Genomic DNA, 20,557 nt, shown 5'->3' with positions numbered 1-20,557 from the left:
TGCTGGCTCATGTTCAGCTGGCTGTCGACCAGCACCCTCAGGTAATAATAACAACAATATTAATAATTGTGTAATAGTAACAACAATAATTGTTGTAATAGTAACAACAATAACAATAATAATAAAAATATCCTTTGGCAGTCTAACAAAAAATTACCTTACTCACAGACTGCAAGGTAGTGTAATATGTTGGGAAAAAAAGTCAGGGAAAGGAAAGAAGCAACACTTCAAGGCCAGGTTGGATGGGGCCCTGAGCAACCTGGTCTAGTGGAAGGTGTCCCTGTCCACAGCAGGGCAGTTGGAACTAGGTGATCTTTAATGTCACTTCCAACCCAAACCATTTCTGCTCTACTCTGCTCTGGTGTGGCCTCACCTTGAGTACTGTGTGCAGTTTTGGACACCGCAATAAAAAAAAATACTAAGCTCTAAGAGAGTGTCCAAAGGAGGGCAACAAAGATGGTGAAAGGCCTTGAGGGGAAGCCGTATGAGAAGCGACTGAGGTCACTTGGTCCGTTGAGCCTGGAGGAGACTGAGGGGAGACCTCATAGCCATCTACAAGTTCCTTGTGAGGGGAAGAACAGCGGCAGGCACTGATCTCTTCTCTGTGGTGACGAGTGACAGAACCCAAGGGAATGGTCTGAAGTTGTGTCAGATGAAGTTTAGGTTCTTTTCCCAGAGGGTGGTTGGGTGCTGGAACAGGGTCCCTGGGGAAGTAGTCACAGCACCAAACCTGACAGAGTTCAAGAAGCATTTGGACAATGCTCTCAGGCACATGGTGTGACTCTTGGGAATGGTCCTGTGCAGGACCAGGAGTTGGACTCAGTTATCCTTGTGGGTGCCTTCCAACTAAGAATATTCTGTGATTTTGTGAACAGGAGCAAACAGCAAAGGGCAGTGGCAGAACCCAGAAGAAGGTGTCCATCCGTCAGCAGCTGAAGAAGCACCCTCCAGGCAGTGCGCCTGCCAAGCAGTCACACTCTGCTCTTGTAGGCCTGAGCTACCAAACATTGTCCCTTGGGGGAGCTGGAAAGGTTCTTCCAGGCCCTTTGCTGGGAGAGACAAAGGAGCACTTCTTGTGGTCCTTGTATGCGCTCATAGGGGGGCAATTAGGAGAAAGTGGTGGTATGGGTATGTATCTCAAGTACACCTCAGCTGAGGAGCTCGGGTAGAAGGTACACTGGGGCAGAAGAGGCATAAATATGGGTTAGAGATGACTGCTCAGTGAGGTGACAACCAGGAATTTCCCTGCAACACAGACAAGTGAGAAAACAGGCACTTGGGCAGGTGAAGGGTTCAGGCAGTCTGGGGCATTACCATAAGTGCGTGGCAGGTTACATGGAGCTTTGAAATACCATGGGGGAATATGAAGATGGATATCTTCTTTAAGAGAGGAGAGTGGTAGAGAAAGGTGGGAAGATGAAGATGGAGAAGAAGGAATGATGTGAAGTGTCACAGCTCTTGCTGCTACCTTAGGAGAGACCATGCCACCTGAAAAGATGCCAAAACAAGAGAGCAGCAAGGAGAGGCTGGCTGCAGATTTAGACCCCCATCGGTTCCCTGTTGATCCAAGCAGCTCAGTGGCAGGAGATGCAGAGTAGAGCTCTGCTGCCAGGGCAGAGCAAAGCCAGGGCTATAACCTGTCACCTCTGGCAGGCCTCATGATACCCTGAGGCATGCAGCAGGGAAAAAAGGGGTTAAGTCGAGATGGTATCGGTTAGGGGTATCTTTACCTCTGGAAGAAAGAAATCTGGCACGCCTTTTGTGCATCTACATATCTGTAATATTTAAATTATGTCAATCACTTCCATTTTGTAATGAATAAACATTTGTGAAACTGTACCATACTCTGATTTTATCCTCTGGCATTAGTTGAATAATTTTCTAGTTTAATCTACTTTCATAAAATAGAAGACATAAGTTATTTGCATTTTAGAGCACAAGAAAAAGCAACAATATATTTAAGCAAAAGAAGTTGAGGTTTTAAAGCTTTTCTTCATAAGAAAGCATGCCACATTGCTGCATGACTAGTAGGACTTACTGAAAGAAGAAATAACTAGATTAAATTGTGTTTTAGACAAATACAATATTCAGTCTTTTTTATTACTTAGAATAAAATTACATGCATTTGCTATCATCTAGAGATGTCTGTTCTTTCACACAAAAAAGACAGAAAAGACTCTTTCAGGCAAAAGAAAATACTCAAACTCTGCATCCACGCCTATCCTGGTTTCAGCTGGGATAGAATTAGTTTTCTTCCTAATAGCTGATACGGTGCTATGTTTTAGGTTTAGTATTAGAATAATATTGATAACACACTGATGTTTTGGTTGTTGCTCAGCAGTGCTTGCCCCAAGTAAAGGGCTTTCAGTGTCCATGCTCTGCCAGTGAGGAGGCGCACGAGAAGCTGTGAGGGAGCATAGCTGGGACAGCTGACCTGACCTGTCCAAAGGGATATTCCATACCACAGAACGTCATGCCCAGTATATAAATCGTGGGAGTTGGCTGGGAGGGGCCAATTGCTGCCTGGGGACAGGGTCTGACATTGATCAGAGTGGTGAGCAGTTGTACTGTGGACTTGTCTTTCTTGGGTTTTATTTCTCTCTCTCTTTTTGTTGTCTCCCTTTTCATTACAATTACTATTATAACATTGTTATATTTCATTTTATTTAAATTATTGAACTGTTTTTATCCCAAGCCATGGGCTTTGCCTTTTTCCCATTGTCCTCCCCATCCCACTGTGGGGGAGGGGGTGGAGGGGTGTCAGTGGCTGCATGGTACTTAGTTGCTGGCTGGGGTTAAACTGTAACAGTTCTTTTGGGCATGTGATGTGGGGCCCAACAGGTTGAGATAATAACAAATCAGACAAGAACACATTAGAACAAATATAAGCATTATTAGTTTAATAGCTGCTAGTTGTACTGTTGATTTATTTGCTCTCAAAGTTAGTATGCTTGTTCTTAAAGTTGTGTTATGTGATGCCTTATTTGCAGTCTGTGTGTCCCCCTTTGTGCTGTTTATCACCCATGGGAACTGGGCCAAGGTTATGATTTTAATGTAACTCTTTTTTTAATGGAACTCTGTCTTATGATATGATGGAATGCCTGGACTTGAAACTAATCTCAGTGTTTGTACTCAGCACTGCCATCAGCTCTGGACTTTGTGAGCCATCTATTGGAAACTATTAATAATTATGCCTTTACCTTTTCTCCTCAGAGACCCAATCCATGAAGCAGATACCTTTTGAGAATTCTGAATATCCCTGGGCTGTTCAAACCAGCATGTTCCTATTGCTATGTCTCCTGCATGTGTTCCAGGGCTGGTCTAAGGTTAAACAGCTACTTAAGAATTCCACCCAGAGATTTGCTCCGGGGCTGGATATTTCTGAGTGGCAGGGTGTGTGGAATAGCATGGGCAAGTACCTAGGACAGTGGGCATCTCCAGCATATTGGAACTTCACCCTTGAAGAAGTGCAGAATCTGGAAAAGCTAGTAAAACATCTGGAAAAAGCACGCTGTCACCCTGTCTATTCCAGAGAGGCACAAAGGACTGCAACATGCTGGGGCCTGGCCCAGGCCTCCCAGGTAATCTTTGACATTATTCAGAAAAAGAAGGTCTCTGAATCTGATGACAAGACAAAAGAAACTGCAGCTACTCCAACCTCAGTGACAGGCACTGAGGCTACTCCAACCCTGGTGTCAGGCACAGCACCTGAACCAGGGAACCAGCCTGTGCTGGTATCAGTTGCCTCTATACACAAGAAGAAATGGACACAAAAGTCAGCTTCTTTAGTAAAGGAGAACAAAGCAAGGTCACCACAAGAACAGGAAGAAGAGGCAGAACAAGGTGGGACCTTCCAACATCAGGATACACATTTAGCAAATGCCACCTGGTTAATGAGCACTAGGGGATCTGCCAGCTGGGCTGGCCCTGCTCAATCAAAATTTCCACCTACTGTAGAAGGGGATAAAGTTCCTACAGTGCATGTAAAAAAATCTGCTGGGGAAAACAATCTGGGTTACTCCTGCCTCAGGCAAAGGTACACCCATCTGTGGGACTGCTGTTGCTCAAGGACCTGGGTGCATTTGTTGGGTAATGTGCAAGGACTGGGAATTCCGATGCGTACCTCAAGGGAATTTGATTTTGGATGAGAATAGCCAATGAATTAAATTCTATGTTAATTGCTATTAACACTGTATTATCACTTCTACAGTGACTATATGCTCATCAGTGCATTGTCTCTGCCACTCTGATTTGGGGATCTGACCCTGACTGTTCTTATCTCGACACACAGGTTTTTTCTTTTTTCCCCCCCAATTCTCCTCCTCTTCCCACTAGGCATGAGAAAGCAGCTGCATGGTACTTAGACACCAGCTGAGGTTAAATCATAACAACTTCATCACTTGAAATTAGAGAATAACATTACAAAAAACACTAACAAGTCTTCCCTTGAAATCGTCACATCACGATGAATATATGTACTTTATCTGGTAAGCTTCCCCATTGTTTCACTTGTATTCTTAATGGTTCAGCTTATATCCACTGGACCTCAGAGTATGCCTTTCTTCCACCCTCCATTATCAAGTTTTCAGGTATGTAGGCATCTGAACTGCTGGATCCCTTCTTAGCTATTCCCTGGACAAATGCAAGTAGCCAGAGCTACTTCAGCCTAATTTAGACAGCTTTATTCTCCAAAGTTCTGGAGCACCTTTTTCCAAATATTTTTTGATCTTTCAATATTCTTTAAGCACACATAATAGAACTGGAGTCAAGATCGCTGTCACACAAGGATATTGTTTTTTTCTTTTTTTTTTTTTTTCCCCACACAAACCTCCCCCTTAAGCCCCTGTATTTCATGCTCCCAGTTGTCAGGTAAAGAAACACTGTTTTCCTACACACACTGACAGAGAACATATATCAACAAAGCAAACCTAAACATATACAGACTCAGTCTCATTCACAGTTAGGGTTTGTATCCTTTCCCTTATTGTAAACCTTGTTGTTTATAAAAAAAATCTAAAACAAAATCCAGAGGAAACCAAACATTTTTTGTTTCATTTTTAATTTGGCTTCACGCTGAAAATTCAATTTACAAGCCATTCATGAGGAAAATGTCCAGTTGGGAAGAATGAGCCATGATTGCATAACTGCACATCAACACTTGTAGTGTATCATTTAGTTCCCTTTTAGTAAATCATCATATGCCTTCTATAGCACAGTTTAGGCATCTACATCATACGGCTCAGTTCATCACGCGCTATAGTCCATTTCAAACTATCAGACAACTAACAAGAGAAGAACACTCAAATTGAGGTATTTTCTTTAAAAATTTACTGATCACTGGTATTCAGAGGTAATGTTAAATCATATAGTTTTAAACATTGAAAAATGTACAAAAAACAAGTTCATTTTTAAAAAATATTATCCTTAGTCTTCCATGCATGTTAATAAAAAATATAAAAATCAAATTTGTAGCACTGAAGCTATACTTTTTGTTCTGCAAAAGTATTTCCACAATTGGAACCACAAGGTACAGTCATCTTTAGTACACTACTTGTTTTTGCTCTTCATTTATGAAGTATAGTCAGTTCAGTGCAAAGGTAATAGTCTATGTACACATATCATAAGAGCCACATGAGGGAAATTTACAGCAGAAAATATGCATTCAGATCATTATTATTCAGTAGCACTATATATCGTTACAGATTTACACTGCATATCCAAGGGCTCTTGTAACAAAAAGCTTGCAGTCAATATGCATCTTTAAACACATCAGGTCTGCTTGAGCAGCCTTGAAGTCAACAACAGAAGTTGTACCTCTGATGGAACAAAAATGTGATACCTTGCAAGTGAGTTCCTACAAAACAGATTCCTGCTCTGTCAGCACAGGTTTCCAACTAAAAGCATCCTCTTCATGGCAGTGCCTAACTTGGATTCAGTAACGGTAAGAGAAAATTCCAAAATTTGATCATTTAAAAGGTTAACTTTTTTGCTTTTGCATTTAAAGTTTCAAGTGTATTCAAAAACATAGCAATATTTTTTTCCAAAATATAGAAATTATATCCTCAAAGCAAGTTCAACAATAATTCAAGAGATCAAAAACTTTTTTCCTGAATTATTTCTCAGCTTGTTGATTACTCAGTTTTATTCTTCCAAAAAGATGAACTAATACTTGTGATCAAATTAGAAATGTCTCACACACCTGAAGAGATGCTGGGAATTACAAAAAGGATTAGAAAGTGGTCCCGTTGAACAGATGTCAAATACTTTCAGCACAACGCTGCAACACTGAAGTTTTATAGTACATAATACAAGGTTAGCTGATGCTTAGTCTTGGTCCTCGTCCAGGAAACAAAGTCTACCACTTCTAAAGAAATTTACTTCTGACTTCTATTTCTAACATTACTGATTTACATGGAGCTCTTAATACCCTTAGAGCAATTGAGAAAGCAATATAAACAAATCACCAAACACAAACAACTATAGAGACAAGCAGCTGTAACAGTTTCACTTTTTGTCTAAGTATATACAATTGCTAAGGAGACATGTTTGACTTAAAGGAATTCTAATTCACATATTTAAAAACACAATTTCAATTTTAGATGTTTACTTTATAGCTGTTCTTGTAGTCTGTAAAGTACAGCACTGGCTAATCTAAGTGTCCCTTCTGAAATATAAGAAATATTTTGCTTCAACTTCATTATAAAAGAAAACACAAAACAAAAAATATACCTACTTAGGGCATAAAAGATCTTTAAAAGTTTATTTCTTTAGCATTTAAAATACAAAATTGTCTTCATGCTGGATAGTGAATAAAAGATATGTATTTGGGTTTTTCCCATATACATTCATAGACTTAGAAACAACCTCGTCAGATGAATTTCATTTCCAATACCATGGTAGGATGAAAAGTGTCTGAGTGTCACCTTTCTTCAGTATTCACGAGGAGACTTTGTTTGCGATCACATTTATAGATTCTGTATTGGGAACTTGGAAGTAAACAGGCTCACACTGAAAGTGATACAGTGAGCCAGAAGTCAACCCCATTTAAGGTTTCATTGTACTGTATTTGTAAATTTGATTTCTTGTTGTTCACAGGAACAAACTGAATCTCATAAGCTCTTTCAGACCTGCTGTCACCTGGACACATCTGCAATGGTTGAAGTGTGCGAAAAGAAAAAGCAACTCTACTTAGCGGCAGGCACAAGCTAAAACAGTACATGAACCCTTAGTTTTGGGTGGCATTAGCAGAACAGGACTTTAATATTCAGCTGCCACTCGTGGCTCAGGGAGAAAAGTGTGTGAATGTCACCTAAGAGGCAGCAAGGTCTCCCTCAGGCTCTCTCTACAAAGAACAGACAGCACAAGCAAGAACTAGAGATACAGTAAACTGAATTCACCAGCCCAAGATGCAGAAAAGATCCTTTACTGTCAGAAAAGGTCAGCAGCAGAGTAAAAGCTCTGCTGCCATGCTAGCCTTGATGGGCTTTCCTACTTGCTGGTTTGGGATCAGAAGTTCAAACTGATTTTTCTCCAGCTGACTTTGGCTCAGAACTGGCATTCTTAAATAACACCCTACTGATAGCATAAAAATAGAGTATTACAAAAGTCATTATGACTTTCCTCTTGCGCCTAACATTTTTGGTCAAAGTAAAAAACCTGAAATTTAACATTTTACTGACAGATTATCATACAGCACCTTTTTTGAGATCCCTAAGCTAATCTCAAATGAGCTCTAATGTTCATATGGCTCTGTGCAATTTAGCTCAGAGTCAAGCAGCATGACAATTACATTCATAAAAAGAAATACCCCAAAGAGATAAGTTAATTAACAGTTAATTACGCTGGTGCGATGTGTGCTAAGGTGATTCTATCATTTCCGTTCCCAGAGACTCATCATTTTAAAACTGCAGATATGTCAGTATCAGTTACAGATGGCCTCTCAAAGCCAACCTGCATAGGAGTGCTCTGCTCTGCCACTCTGCTAAGGAGAATGAAATAAGCAGCCACTGCCATCACACAACTAGTAAAATTATTTTGCCTAATGATCTTGCAAGACAATCTAGGCAGTTTCAACAGCTGCAGAAATGTCTTAGCATGTCTTGCAGAAACATAAATGCTCCATTTTATAAGCCTCTTACATCCTCTCCTCTCTCGGTATCACCCACTTCAGTTTAATCCCATTACACATCATAAAGCACATCATACCATCTGGGGAAAAAGAAGCTGCTTTCTACAAAACAAATCACTCCTCCACTTGTAGAAGTCAAAGTAATTATTATCTTGAAATAAACCTGAAATATTTCGTAGAGAACAAAACTGCTGTAACTTGAGCACTGGGAGATTCAGGAAATACTCACAGACCCAAGCCCTGGCACATCTAATGGATGACCTGTTTGGTGCTGTGTTCTCTCAGTAGTTTTACATCAGTATTATATAATTTATGCATGGTTTATTACATAATTTATGCATTGTTTGATCACAAGGTGTTGGTGACTAACATGTATACCCAGTTCACTGCCATAGCTATAAGCATAGAACTATCATCTCTGTTGATCACCTCTGAGGTGGTGCTGGAGGATTTTACCTTTAAGATCTTACAAGGTTTGAATACTGTCATGGTTCAAATTTTTTTTTTCCAAAATTCAAAGGAAAAAGGCAGGGTGAGAAGATGAAATCTCACTGGCTGCACTGCTGGTGACCAAGATGTTACTTGGATACATGATGCTGCAGTACTTTCAAGAAATCATCCTCTGACTGAAGACCAGCTGGCTTAATTTCTACCAAATCAGGATAGCAAAATTACCTAAGTGACAATCTCAGCCTTCCTGCTCATATGTGAAACAGATCTTGCAGTTTTGCTGGACTGAACAATAACTGATTTAATTAATGGCACTGATGACAAATTCTTACTTTCCATTTTGTACTCTTCCTCCTTTTTTTTTTTTGTAATGATCTATTCAGAATAATTTGGTAATTTAAGTTTTCCAAATGAGGTGAAGTTCAGATACCTAAAATGTAGCAAAGTATCTGAAATGCTTTGTTCACAAGGAACTTCTGTGTCTCATTATGGCTTTAGGAGCTGAACTTTAGTTTTGCTAATACAGAATCTTCGGGCAGCACATATGTTATGTCTTATTTCTGGAGCACTCATGAAAGGGCTGCTAGAAAAAAAACCCAGAGGCTTCACACTAAGCAAAAAGCAACATTTCAGAAGGTCCTATGACCCACACTCTGACCTAAAGAAGAAGGAAACTGACTTGGTCAGAGCTTCTAATCAGAATTTTGTTGTCTTTCCATTCTTGTTTAGTCCCATAACATATGCAAAGCTGTGCTTAGGGTGGTGGTTTTTTTTTTCTGAGATCATACGACCTACAGCATGTGCTGCTAGTTTTGCAACTAGTATTCTTTCAGTCAGGGTGTGCTGGGGTTTTTCCTGTCTTTTTTTTTTTTAAATGGAATTCCATTTTTGAAGGAGCAGAGAGCAGAAAGAGACTACAATAGTTAACATGAAAAGTTGTACTTACCACATGGTAATATAAAAGCAGAAAGAATAATTTAATGGCAGTACCAAAGATGGCCTTATCAGGGAACTCGTAAATTAATAAAACCACATCAGCTTTAGAAAATGTATCAGATGCTGAAGTCCAACAATGACTTTGCTAGAAAAATGTTTACTACATTTTATGAAAATAAAAATATTCTAACCAGTCCAGTGCTTAAACTAGCTAACAAAGCTATTCAGTTTGCATGAAAATATTAATAAAGAGCTCTGTGCAAATCTTAGCTCTTTTTACTTCTGGCAGCTTTGTCATTAAAGAGTGCATCACTTCCCTTCTGCACACATGTCTACTTTTCAACCATTGTGGCCTAAGGATTTACACCTTCTAAGTGGGATTAGCTAACACACACAGGTCTGGTCACTATTTATCACGCTAAGAATATTCTAGCTAAGACAAATGCATTGAAATGTACAGTGTAATTAATTCATATAAAACAAGTGTACAACCTAGTTTCTCCATAAGGCTTACAAATTACCTATAAAGCCTTTTAAGTGTATCTGCTTACAGCAGTGGACTCTGAAAAATCTGTAATAACACTTGCCATACTGTGGTAGAGACAGTGGTTTAAACATGTTTTGCAGCTCCCACACGTTTGGTTTTAGTGGAGTTTCATTATGTTAGAAAGAGATAAATGAAGCAAAAAAACCCAAACCAAAACCCAGAAACTTCAGGTATCTTGGATATCATGGTTTTCTGTGTAACTTTAAATATATTCAAAATACAGAGTATACTGGTTGAGCCATACAAGAATAGCAAAGCTTTGGCTGTGTATCTCATACAATATGTAAAAATTCAGGCTGATGCAAGAGCTCTTCTAGGAAGGGATGGCAGTATCACATAACAGGAGAAAAATGCTCATCAGAAACATCAAACGCCTTCGCACCCCTGCATTTTCTGTCTAAGGATCATTTATTAAGTTAAATAGTTGTAAAGAACTGAAGTAATTTCTTCGTATCTCTCCCTGTATATTTAGGGACTGTTGACACCACCAGTTAAAATATAACAATCTGTCTGTAAAATCTGTAATATTTTAATGGAAAGCATTTACGTGTCAATGTGTGGTGAAGGGGAAAGGAAGTTTTTACTTAGAATCATAGCATAGAATCATAGAATCAGATGGGTTGGAAAGGACCTCTGAGATCAAGTCCAACCCTTGATCCACTACCACCACAGTTGCTAGACCATGGAACTAAGTGCCACGTCCAGCCTCATCTTAAAAACCTCCAGGGACAGAGAATCCACCACTTCCCTGGGCAGCCCATTCCAATGGCTGATTACCCTCTCTGTAAAGAATTTCTTTCTAATATCTAACCTAAACCTCCCCTGGTGCAGCTTAAGGCCATGCCCTCTTGTCCTACTTCTACCCTGACTTTGCAGCAAGTCACTAAAACCTGACTGTCGCAACCCAGCTGCTCCAAGTCAGGTGCCTTTTAAAAAGGCTTCTCATGGGGAACTACTAAAACACTTCAGGAGTCAGAGTTTGATAGATGAGTTGTAATGAATATTGCTGCAATCATGCAATGTGTTACAGGTCTTAGCCCTCAAGAGCCTGAGTTCTCAACCCTGTGGTAATGTGGCTTTTCTCTCACTACAAGACAGTCTAATATTATAGCTTAATATTCTACAGGTGCTAAAATTACCAGAATCATATTAATTGATCTCAGCTTTTTGTGACATGAGATCTAAAGATGTTTCCATGCAGGCTGATCCTTCACCTTATCATTCATCCTATTTACATCTCTACCTCATTCAATAATTTCTCAAAAGAGGAAGAATCACAATTCATTCCAGAATCTAAGTGTTGTTTTGCATTATGTTTTATTATTTGTTTTTTTTTTTTTAATTATTGCATCCACCAAGAGTACCTGCTCACCAATCAATGTGCAGGTCACTGGCCTTCTTCAGCAGGCAGCTCTGGTCTGAACTCACAGACACACAGGACTTCCAGTGCCTCTTCACCACACAATGTGGTGTCTGTTTAAGGGCCCATCTATTACAGGATGCAGCGCCCTTCAGTCACTCTGTACAGCTTAGCTGCACACAAGTATAGCCATTACACTCACCACAATTAAAAAACATCTCCTTCACAAAAAAATTATGAAGCCAAATGAACCTATGGGCTTTCAGAAGACAGACCCCCAAGATACACACACCGTATATGCAAATTAGACACACTCATATTCAGCCAACTTCAATCATCTTTCTTTGCTCTTTCACAGATGTGGACAGAGTATCTCTTCCTCTGGAGCTTTTCTCACTTCAAAGTTGTCCATGGGATACTAAGCTTACCTTTTTCTTCTTTTCAGACATGTCTGAGGGAACTCTATTTCATCCCCTGTAGTCTGAAATTCTCAAATCCCAAGCTCACATACAAAGCAAAAGATAACTATCTTAGACAGCCAGCTTGTGCCACGTGCTGTAAAAAGCCTTATAGAGGTGATGCAACACGCCCAGGCTACATGTGCCTTCCCTTACATACTGAATTAAATGCATACTGTAAAATCACAGAAACAGACCTCAGAGATATCTCCCTGTGACCAATAAAATCAAGTGTCTCCATCTCAGCTGTCTGTCTTCTCTGTTTTCAGAACATCCAGTGAAGGAAGGCAGGCTCCTCACCCCACCTGGAATAACTTATTCTCCTTAGCTTAACTAGGTGTATTGTAAGGAAATTTTCCTAATGTTTAACTTGCCTTTTAAATTAAGAGCCTGTATCTGCCACCCATGTGGAGAAAAGAACATTCCTATCTTCTCTATAACAATGTTTTCCACATTGGTTTTCACATCTTCCTCCAGTCTCCTCTTCTTTGGATTAAAGGATAATTTTGATCTCTCTTTTTGAGTACGTTATGTCCTCCAGACTTAAACCAGCTACTCCCCATCTCTCTCAGGTGCCCCAACATGGAAAGGTATTTCTAAGGACAGATGCCAATACCCTAATGAGCTTTAAAACACCTCCTGCTACTTAAAAAATAGTTATAAAAGCATTTGGTACAAACAGATTTCCTTCTGCTAAAATTTGTCCCATTTTAGCATAGCCCTACAAAATTAGTCATAGAAATTACTTGAAGGATTTTTTTGTTTGTTTAGAAGCAGAGTTGCCATCACAGTTATTTTGTAACAGAGTCCTCCTTCCTACTCCTTGAGGCTTTTGTAACATCTACTAACCAGTGAAGTGCTGTGGTTTTATAATAATCTAGATTTTTCTCTGAGACCTCCAATGGTAGTTAAGGCATCTGGCTTTACAAAAGGAAACATAAGAAGTATTATTAATACAAGTGTGGTGGTTTTTTTTAACAGTTTTAAACTATTTTAAGCTTTATATACGTCATATGCAGTATATGTAATGTTGCTATAGAGATGTAACTAGCACTTCTTCAGGATGTTCTGCAACTTGTTGCTGGCTTGGCCTCTGAAGTAACTGCAACCTTTTCAAACTTGAGCTGATACAATGAAGTTTCTGTGATGTGTTCCATGCTGTGTTATCTGTACAGGCTTGCTACAAAAGAAACCTGTGATCCCCAATAAATCTACATCAAATACAATTGCATAAACATCTCCCATTAAAATGTGGACATGATCTGAATTGTTTATAAGAGAAAAGCACAGTTTAGTTATGTATTTGCAAACAGTTACGTGGCATGTCAGTTTGGAAAAAAATTCATGTTTAATTGCATCCGGAAGGTTACAGTAGAAAAGTGTTGGGGTGAGGGATAAAGAGCCCTTCCTTTTCATTCTACCATGGAATAGACTGAAAGAAAAACAATTTTGTCATTCAACAGTAAAACTAAAAAATAATCCTTAGCAAGTTCTTGTATTACTGTTTCCAAACTGTTTACTGAAACCAAAACAAAGGGCCAAAATATGCTTGCTCTGCTCAAGAGAATAATCCAACTGAAGTCAACAGGACTGACTATGCAAATATGAACAACAACGTTTGGCCCCAAATAAACATCCCCATAACTAGGGAAAACACTAATCACCAAAGTGCACTTAACACCATAGTAGCTACAGTTTCTTTTTACATGCACAGTTTGTGCGACACTTTGTACAGGAACCTAACCAATGGAATATAAATAAGTGTGCCGCTTCCTTTAAATATGAACATTAATAATGAAGCACATTCACATTTTTGCCTTTCAAAGACCTTTTCAAAAAATAAAAACACCTTTCCCAAAGTAACCTGGAACATGTTGTTAAATACAGCACATATGATTCAAAGAATGATATTAAGGTAGAAGAACTTTCACACACAAAACTGGTATTTGCTGTATAATTGGAGTGACTTATGAAAATCCCAAGAAAAGACAACCCTCTCACCAGGAGAGGAAGGTAAGAGTTGCAGTGTTAATTCAGTTTCTTCTGTAGGGGCTTGTTTTTATCTTCAGTGTTATCAGGGCTGAAGTCAGTACAGATACCATTAGGAGCAGAAAGAGATGAAGTCTCCAAGCTGCTCTCAGCTCCCATCTGATCAGCATAGAGATAGTCTTCTGCAAAGTGTGGGTGCAATTCAGCAAACGTGTAGAAGTCATCTAAAAAAAAAATTGTTGTTACACAGAATCAGCTCTTTGAAACAGAAGGATGCTAAATTTGAATACTTACACATATATAATCATATGATCTCTTTGGAGAAAAATAGCAGCAGTTAACATAATGCTATCCCCATTGCTTGTTTCAGCTTCTCAGCGTAAGTTTAACACATCCTCAGAACTGAGATGCTGCAAAGAGTTATCTAAGCCCTCTTAAAACACTTCAGGCCAGACCTCACCTTGTATGAAGGGGTAAACAGGCTCAGGTTTGCATTAAAATGCATGATGAGCATTTTACACGCCCTGACATAGCATCTCACTGCTCACTGGGGAAAGGGCAGAAACCCTCCAGCTGAAGATCACTGAACAGCAAGAGTAGTAATTTCTTAAGTTCTTAAACTCTTTTGCAAACATGTCCTTTAATGTTTTGCTTCAACCTAACAGCAGCTGTCATTGCTGCCTTCCACTTTCAAGATTTCAGCATTTTGAAAGTCTTAATATTTTAGAGAACAATATTGTGAGATGATAATTTATAACATTTTATAAAAAACCTAATTCCTGCTTCACATTCTAACACCCTAGAAAGAGGGAGACTGTGAGCAGACATCTCTGCTATGTGTGTAAAAAGTAACATCAGTACTTTTCCACCAGACACAATGTTTTGATTTCTCAGAACTTGTCTGGACAATATCTTCAGAACTCTGTAGTCTGCAAGTTTTTTCGCCTCTCCTTCCTAGTAAGTAAGAGCAACAAATTGAGCATGTGCGAAGTTCTACATATTCTCAGGAAAGGCAAGAGATTGAATATTTATGGCAGGAACTTTCAAGACAAAAATGCAACACCAAAGGTTTATTTGCCTCTTCTAATTCTCTACCACAATATATTGGACATTTATTCTTACTATTAAGCTTTTGGATATTTTAAAATCACAGTGCAACATTTTTATTACAGAATGATAGCTTTTAATGGAAAAGGAACCAAGGAAAGTTTTAACGAAATTATGTAAAACCCATCCTACTACCTACTTTGTGTAGCCTCAAAAAAGACTGTTCTTGACTACAGGAAATAAAATAGTGAATATGAGAGCCAAGCACTTCAGTGGCCACTGCTGTGGCTTGGCAGTCCAGATATTCTTTGATTTTGACCACTCAGGGGAAAAGTGCAGATTAAATGCAACTATTAAAGATGAATATTAAAGTATTAATTCTTTGGTAAATCACATGAACTGGTCTGAATTCACTTGTACGTGATTTCAAATTTAGCTATTCTCCAACAATGAGGTGTGCCAAAATTAGAGTTCTGCTAGGTTTACCAGCTTAAGATTCTTGATGGTATTTTTGAAGCTGGCAATGGGGAGGTGGGGAGAAGAGTTGAGTCACTGCACAAATCAGTTTGGAGTGACAGGTAGGAAAAAGGCAATGGGCAGGATGTATGTGGAAATGCTGGGGATGTGACAGATGAGAGGTACGAAAAGGAAAGGGGTAGTACAGCAGGAACCCAGGAGAGAAGACAAGAGTAGTCAGGAAAAAAGGAAAGGGCAGTGGCAATGATAATTGTTAAAGTAACTCTAAAATATTTCTGCAGTTGAAGCTTTACGTACATATTGTATGACTGAAACATAGGAATTACTAGTGTAGAAACTATGATTTATTAACACTGATATCCTAATTTGTAAATTCTTTACAAATTAAATACATACTGATTATCCTAAAGGAAAACAATTACAACAGGTTATGTCATAAGCACCTCTACTGGAGATACATGATATGCTGGCTATGAACAACTCAGTTCATACTTAAATGATACAACTAAATTTAGAGCCTTACTTCAGATTCTTCATGTTTTGTGCAGTAACACGCATGTACTTTGGCTCCCAGCACAATTTATTCACCCAGGTCTCAATTTTTCAAATGCAACTTTTTCGCCTCTGTACCACCTACATCACACACTACATATTAGGCAGCCTGGTTAACCCTCTCATTTCCTGCCCCCAGATGCAAGAGACAAAACAAGAAGACAGAACTAAGGTACCTTTCTTTAAAAACACATATTCACATACATGGAAGTCACAGAACAGAATATTCTCTAATTGACATATCAACATAATCTCTAATCGAGCTAACTGACATATGTACCAATAAGGAAGAGAAAACTTCTGAAAACATGCAAATACGGTACTTGATATCAAAGGTGAAACTCATATTTGTTAAAATGTAAATTTACTTTGGTTGCAATGCTTTTATCAGCATTAAAGACAAGTCAACAAAAGGCAGAGTTTAATAAAAATATAATTGTATATCAACATGAGTTCAGGCAACTTTGACATTTTGTGACACTTCTGACCCACTTAAATTACTCACCATATGTAATCTTTCCTTTTTCTTCTTCATCTACAGCTCTGAAGAGATGTGTAACATTAATCTGTGATACACCCATGGCAGTCTTCAGAATATGAGCTAAATCCTCTTCTGTTATAGTTCCACTTTCTGATTGGTATAGCTACAAATCAAGATAGCATGATAAATCATTGCAAAGCCAAATGCCAACTCCTATAAACAGCATCACATTTAAGTAATGCAAAATTAAAATTTGGTATTGGAAATTCTAGTCACTCTCAGACTGATGTGATATATTAAGGATTTCAGGTTAGTCTGGGTAAAATATATCCATCATCAGTTCACCCGTGTATGCTTAGAAAGTAAAGCTTACTATATTCAGAAAAAAATCCTATGCTTACATGCCTAACCACTTGAATTACAGTGGACCACTGGAATTCAGTGACAAAACTGTTTAATGCTAACATATTTTGCAAATATGTAACTGAGAATAATATTTAGTCCATTGAGCTACATGTCCAAACTCCAAGACAGTCTGTGAAATCAGAAGATAAAAGGTCAGCATAAAGTAGATGACCTTTCCACTTGGTCAGATGTAAAACTCAAGATTCCTTTGACCAACATCCAAAAGCCAGTTTGCATAAAATGCCTATGTGTAAATGGTATTAATCAGCAGAATCCTCCCCCATACAGCGATGGGCCTATACTTTTCTACAAATACTTATTCTAGAAAACAATAATTTGCATATTCTTACATCCTGAAAAAGAGCTGCCTCACAGAAGGAGTTAGCTTTACTACTGATAGATTGATAACTAAAAAGAATTGTTCACAGTCTCATTTCATCTTCACATATGTGCAGTGTTTTTCCCTAAAAAATGGACCCGCGTAGTTCAAAACATCTGTACCAAAGATATATGTTTTAATATTACAGGATTACTTATAAGGGATGAGAAACTTTAGAGAGTTTCAGTTTCCCATTTTTGCNCCAAATACACAGCTTCATTAAACTTCCTTAAAATAACTCCATTTGCCTACACAATGGAACATGAGACATAAGAGTTTTTGAAACATTCCTGTCTCCTTTTCAAGCATGACAACACTGTAAATATTGAACCATGTAAAGAATCCTATTTTGGAAACTTCCTTTTAATTTCTCTACATCATTAAGAAGGTGGGAACTGATGAGATTGAACAAAACAGGCATAAGGATGCATATTTCCACAAGCAGAAGTTGCTGTCACAAGACAGCACACCTTAGTGGAATAAAAATATTGAAGTTCCATGGAAGACAACACTCATGATTAGATCAGGAATCTTGCCTTTTCTTCTCTAGCACCTAATTTGCACACTGTTTCACAGGAAAAGCTGCAAGGCCAAGACTTGTTTAATAAAACCTGCTACATTTTCACAGAACAAGTAGTCAGGTGATACTTGGTGGTCAGGTTCACACGCATCACACTGACAAGATTTACAACACCCTTTAGTTTCACTAGCAGTTCAGAAGGGAGGACGTGTAGCTCTTATTCTGGAGGGCTGCTCTTAGACTTGATTGCCATAATACCCCCAATCTCTTTTAATTGTCCACCGCTGTAGAAATCTGGTGGCCCTGTAACTCCTATTTTTCACAATCACAGAATCATTACAGTTAGAAGGGATTCCGGAAATCATCTAGTCCAATCTCCCCACCAAGGCAGGCTCACCTACAGCAAATTACACAGGAACATGTCCTGCTGGATTTGGAATATCTCCAGAGAGGGAGACTCCACAACCTCCCCGGGCAGCCTGTTTGAGTGCTCTGCCACCCTCAATGCAATGAAGTTCTTCTTCATGTTGAGGTGGATGAACTTCTTGTGTTTTAGTTCATGGCCACTGCTCTTTGTCCTGCAGCTGGGCACCACTGAAAGGAGTCCTCTTGACAACCACCTTTGAGATATTTATCTGCATTGATGAGATCCCCCCTCAGTCTTGTTTTCTCTAAACAGGCCCAGCTGCCATAGTCTCTCCACATAAGAGAGATGCTCCAGACTCCTAATCATCTTTGTGGCCCTCCCCTGGACCCTCTCCAGTAGCTCCTTGTCTTTTTTGTACTAAGGAGTCCAGAACTCGACATAGTATTCCAGACGTGGCCTCGCTGGGACTAAGTAGAGGGGGAGGATCACTTCCCTCAACCTGCTGGCCACACATTTTCCAATGGGCCCTAGGATCCCATTGGCCTTCCTGGCCCCAAGGATACACTGCTGGCTCATGGAAGACTCCCAGGTCCTTCTCCACAGAGCTGGTGTCTACTAGGTCAGCTCCCAGCCTGCACTGGTACTGGGGGTTATTCCTCCCCAGGTGGACCCTGCACTTGCCTTTGCTGAACTTCACTAGGTTTCTCTCTGCCCAGTTCTCCAGCCTATCAAGGTCCCGTGGAATGCCAGAACAGCCTTAAGGTGTATCAGCCACTCACCCCAGCTTTGTATCATCAGCATACAATGATAATATTTTTCAAGTTCTTCAGCCATATACCAAACACCTTCACTTTGAAAACTTGTAGCTATGTGAAATGTTGCACTTTCCCTGAGAGCAAATGACAATGGCAGAAAGTACCATGTGGCAGAGGACAGAACTTGTTCAAAGTCATACCTTCATGAACTGGTTAGAACCTGCAGTAACTCCACATAAGCTCTGTGAATATCTTACGGTACATTAAGGCAGGATGTGAGGTAGGAAAGGATTAAAAAAAGGTTATCTTTCCTTTTTTGGTAGAATAATGAGCAAAATTTCCTCAGCTTGAGACTTTTCTTAACCCTTCCAATCATCACTAGGCATGATAAAATAAGACATACCCACTTCCCCTTCTTAATACACGCATAAATCATCTTTGCAGTTTTACAGCTAAATTTATATTTTGCAATTAACCAGGCAACTCAAAATTATGTGTTAGGAGTTGAAGAATGAAGCAGATAATGAAGAACAGAAATTTTACTAAGAAACAGTTCTATTAAATTCAAGTGCTTCCAAAAGGAAAATAACTGTCCAATCTGAGCTTTTCCTCCTCTCAAATGGTAAAATTATATTGTGCATTATGAATCACAACAGCCAAATTTCACTAAAATATTTCCCAAAAGCCCCTTCAAGTTTACTTTAAGCTTGTTCATTTTACTATGAGGACACAAAGTTGACCAAACAGCACCCGACTATTTCTCTATGCCACTATATAGATCAAATTGACCAAGTAAGGACAGAGACCTTTCTGCTTTTGCCTCAGAAGTAGCAGTAAGTAGCAGCAGCTACTAATGACAGATTTCTCCCAATATTTATAGGAACTACATATTTTTGTTCGTTCCTCCTTTGTCAAATTTGATTCTGGTCAACAGGTAAGCATATACATGTGAACAGTGAGCACCCACAGGAGCGTCATTTCTTTAGTGTAACGCAGTTAAGGTTACACAGGTATGGTGAAGAACCTGAAAATAACTACTTGGAAAATAAGGCTACATATATAGTGCCATGCAATTGAATGTTCTCAGCTCCATGCATTCACCAGTGAAGACAGTATCAAGAGTTAGCACTTTTAGCAACATGAAAGACCATGTGAGTTCAAGGCAAAGGGAAAAGATGATGCAGGATACAGCGGAGTTTGCATGTTGAAATAGCAACATTGAAGAAATCAATGGAAAAGAAATAATTCAAGATGTCAGAAACCCAACAGAATGACAAATATTAAGCACTGTTGCTGTCACTTTCCCAGAAAGCCCTTATTAATGATCTATGCTGATGCTACAACAAACCACAGAGTAGAACAAGATCAGAAGCACTTCCTGGAAGTATAAAGTCTGGAAAACAACTGCAGAACCACCACAGAAGCATGCTAAGGCTAAGAGGGAAGAAAATCTTAACAGGAGATAAAAAAAATAATCTCTACTAACATGTAGGAATTTTTTTTAAATACTTTATTAACTTGAAAAGTATGATTTGATTTAAATATTCTAAAAGTTTACATTCTACAACTTAGCATTCTACAAACATTCTACAACTTAACAGCATTTAGTTTAGAGGAATCAATACAAAAGACTTGAGGTTTGAGACTCAACTTGCTGAGAAGGATTCTACCAGAGTTCTACAAAGAACAATTTCAAACTGCAAACT

General features: G+C 39.0%; 1 protein-coding gene across 2 annotated transcripts in view; it reads right to left on the bottom strand.

Moving 5' to 3' along the window:
* Window positions 1-11,388: 11,388 nt before the first annotated feature.
* The window catches only part of LPCAT1 (lysophosphatidylcholine acyltransferase 1), a 61,028-nt gene continuing 51,859 nt past the window's right edge, over window positions 11,389-20,557 (bottom strand). For both annotated transcript variants that reach the window (XM_017813303.1, XM_017813304.1), the window contains 2 exons: window positions 16,450-16,588; window positions 11,389-14,092 (listed from right to left, as the gene is read on the bottom strand). In XM_017813303.1, the coding sequence (XP_017668792.1) occupies window positions 13,908-14,092; window positions 16,450-16,588 (324 nt within the window). In that variant the 3' untranslated portion in view covers window positions 11,389-13,907. The remainder of the gene's footprint in view (window positions 14,093-16,449; window positions 16,589-20,557) is intronic.

This window comes from Lepidothrix coronata, unplaced genomic scaffold (genome assembly GCF_001604755.1).
Source record: "Lepidothrix coronata isolate B3197 unplaced genomic scaffold, Lepidothrix_coronata-1.0 Scaffold40, whole genome shotgun sequence".
Lineage (NCBI taxonomy): Eukaryota > Metazoa > Chordata > Aves > Passeriformes > Pipridae > Lepidothrix > Lepidothrix coronata.
Note: the sequence above shows the minus strand (reverse complement) of the source record. Positions and strands in the feature narration are given on the sequence as shown.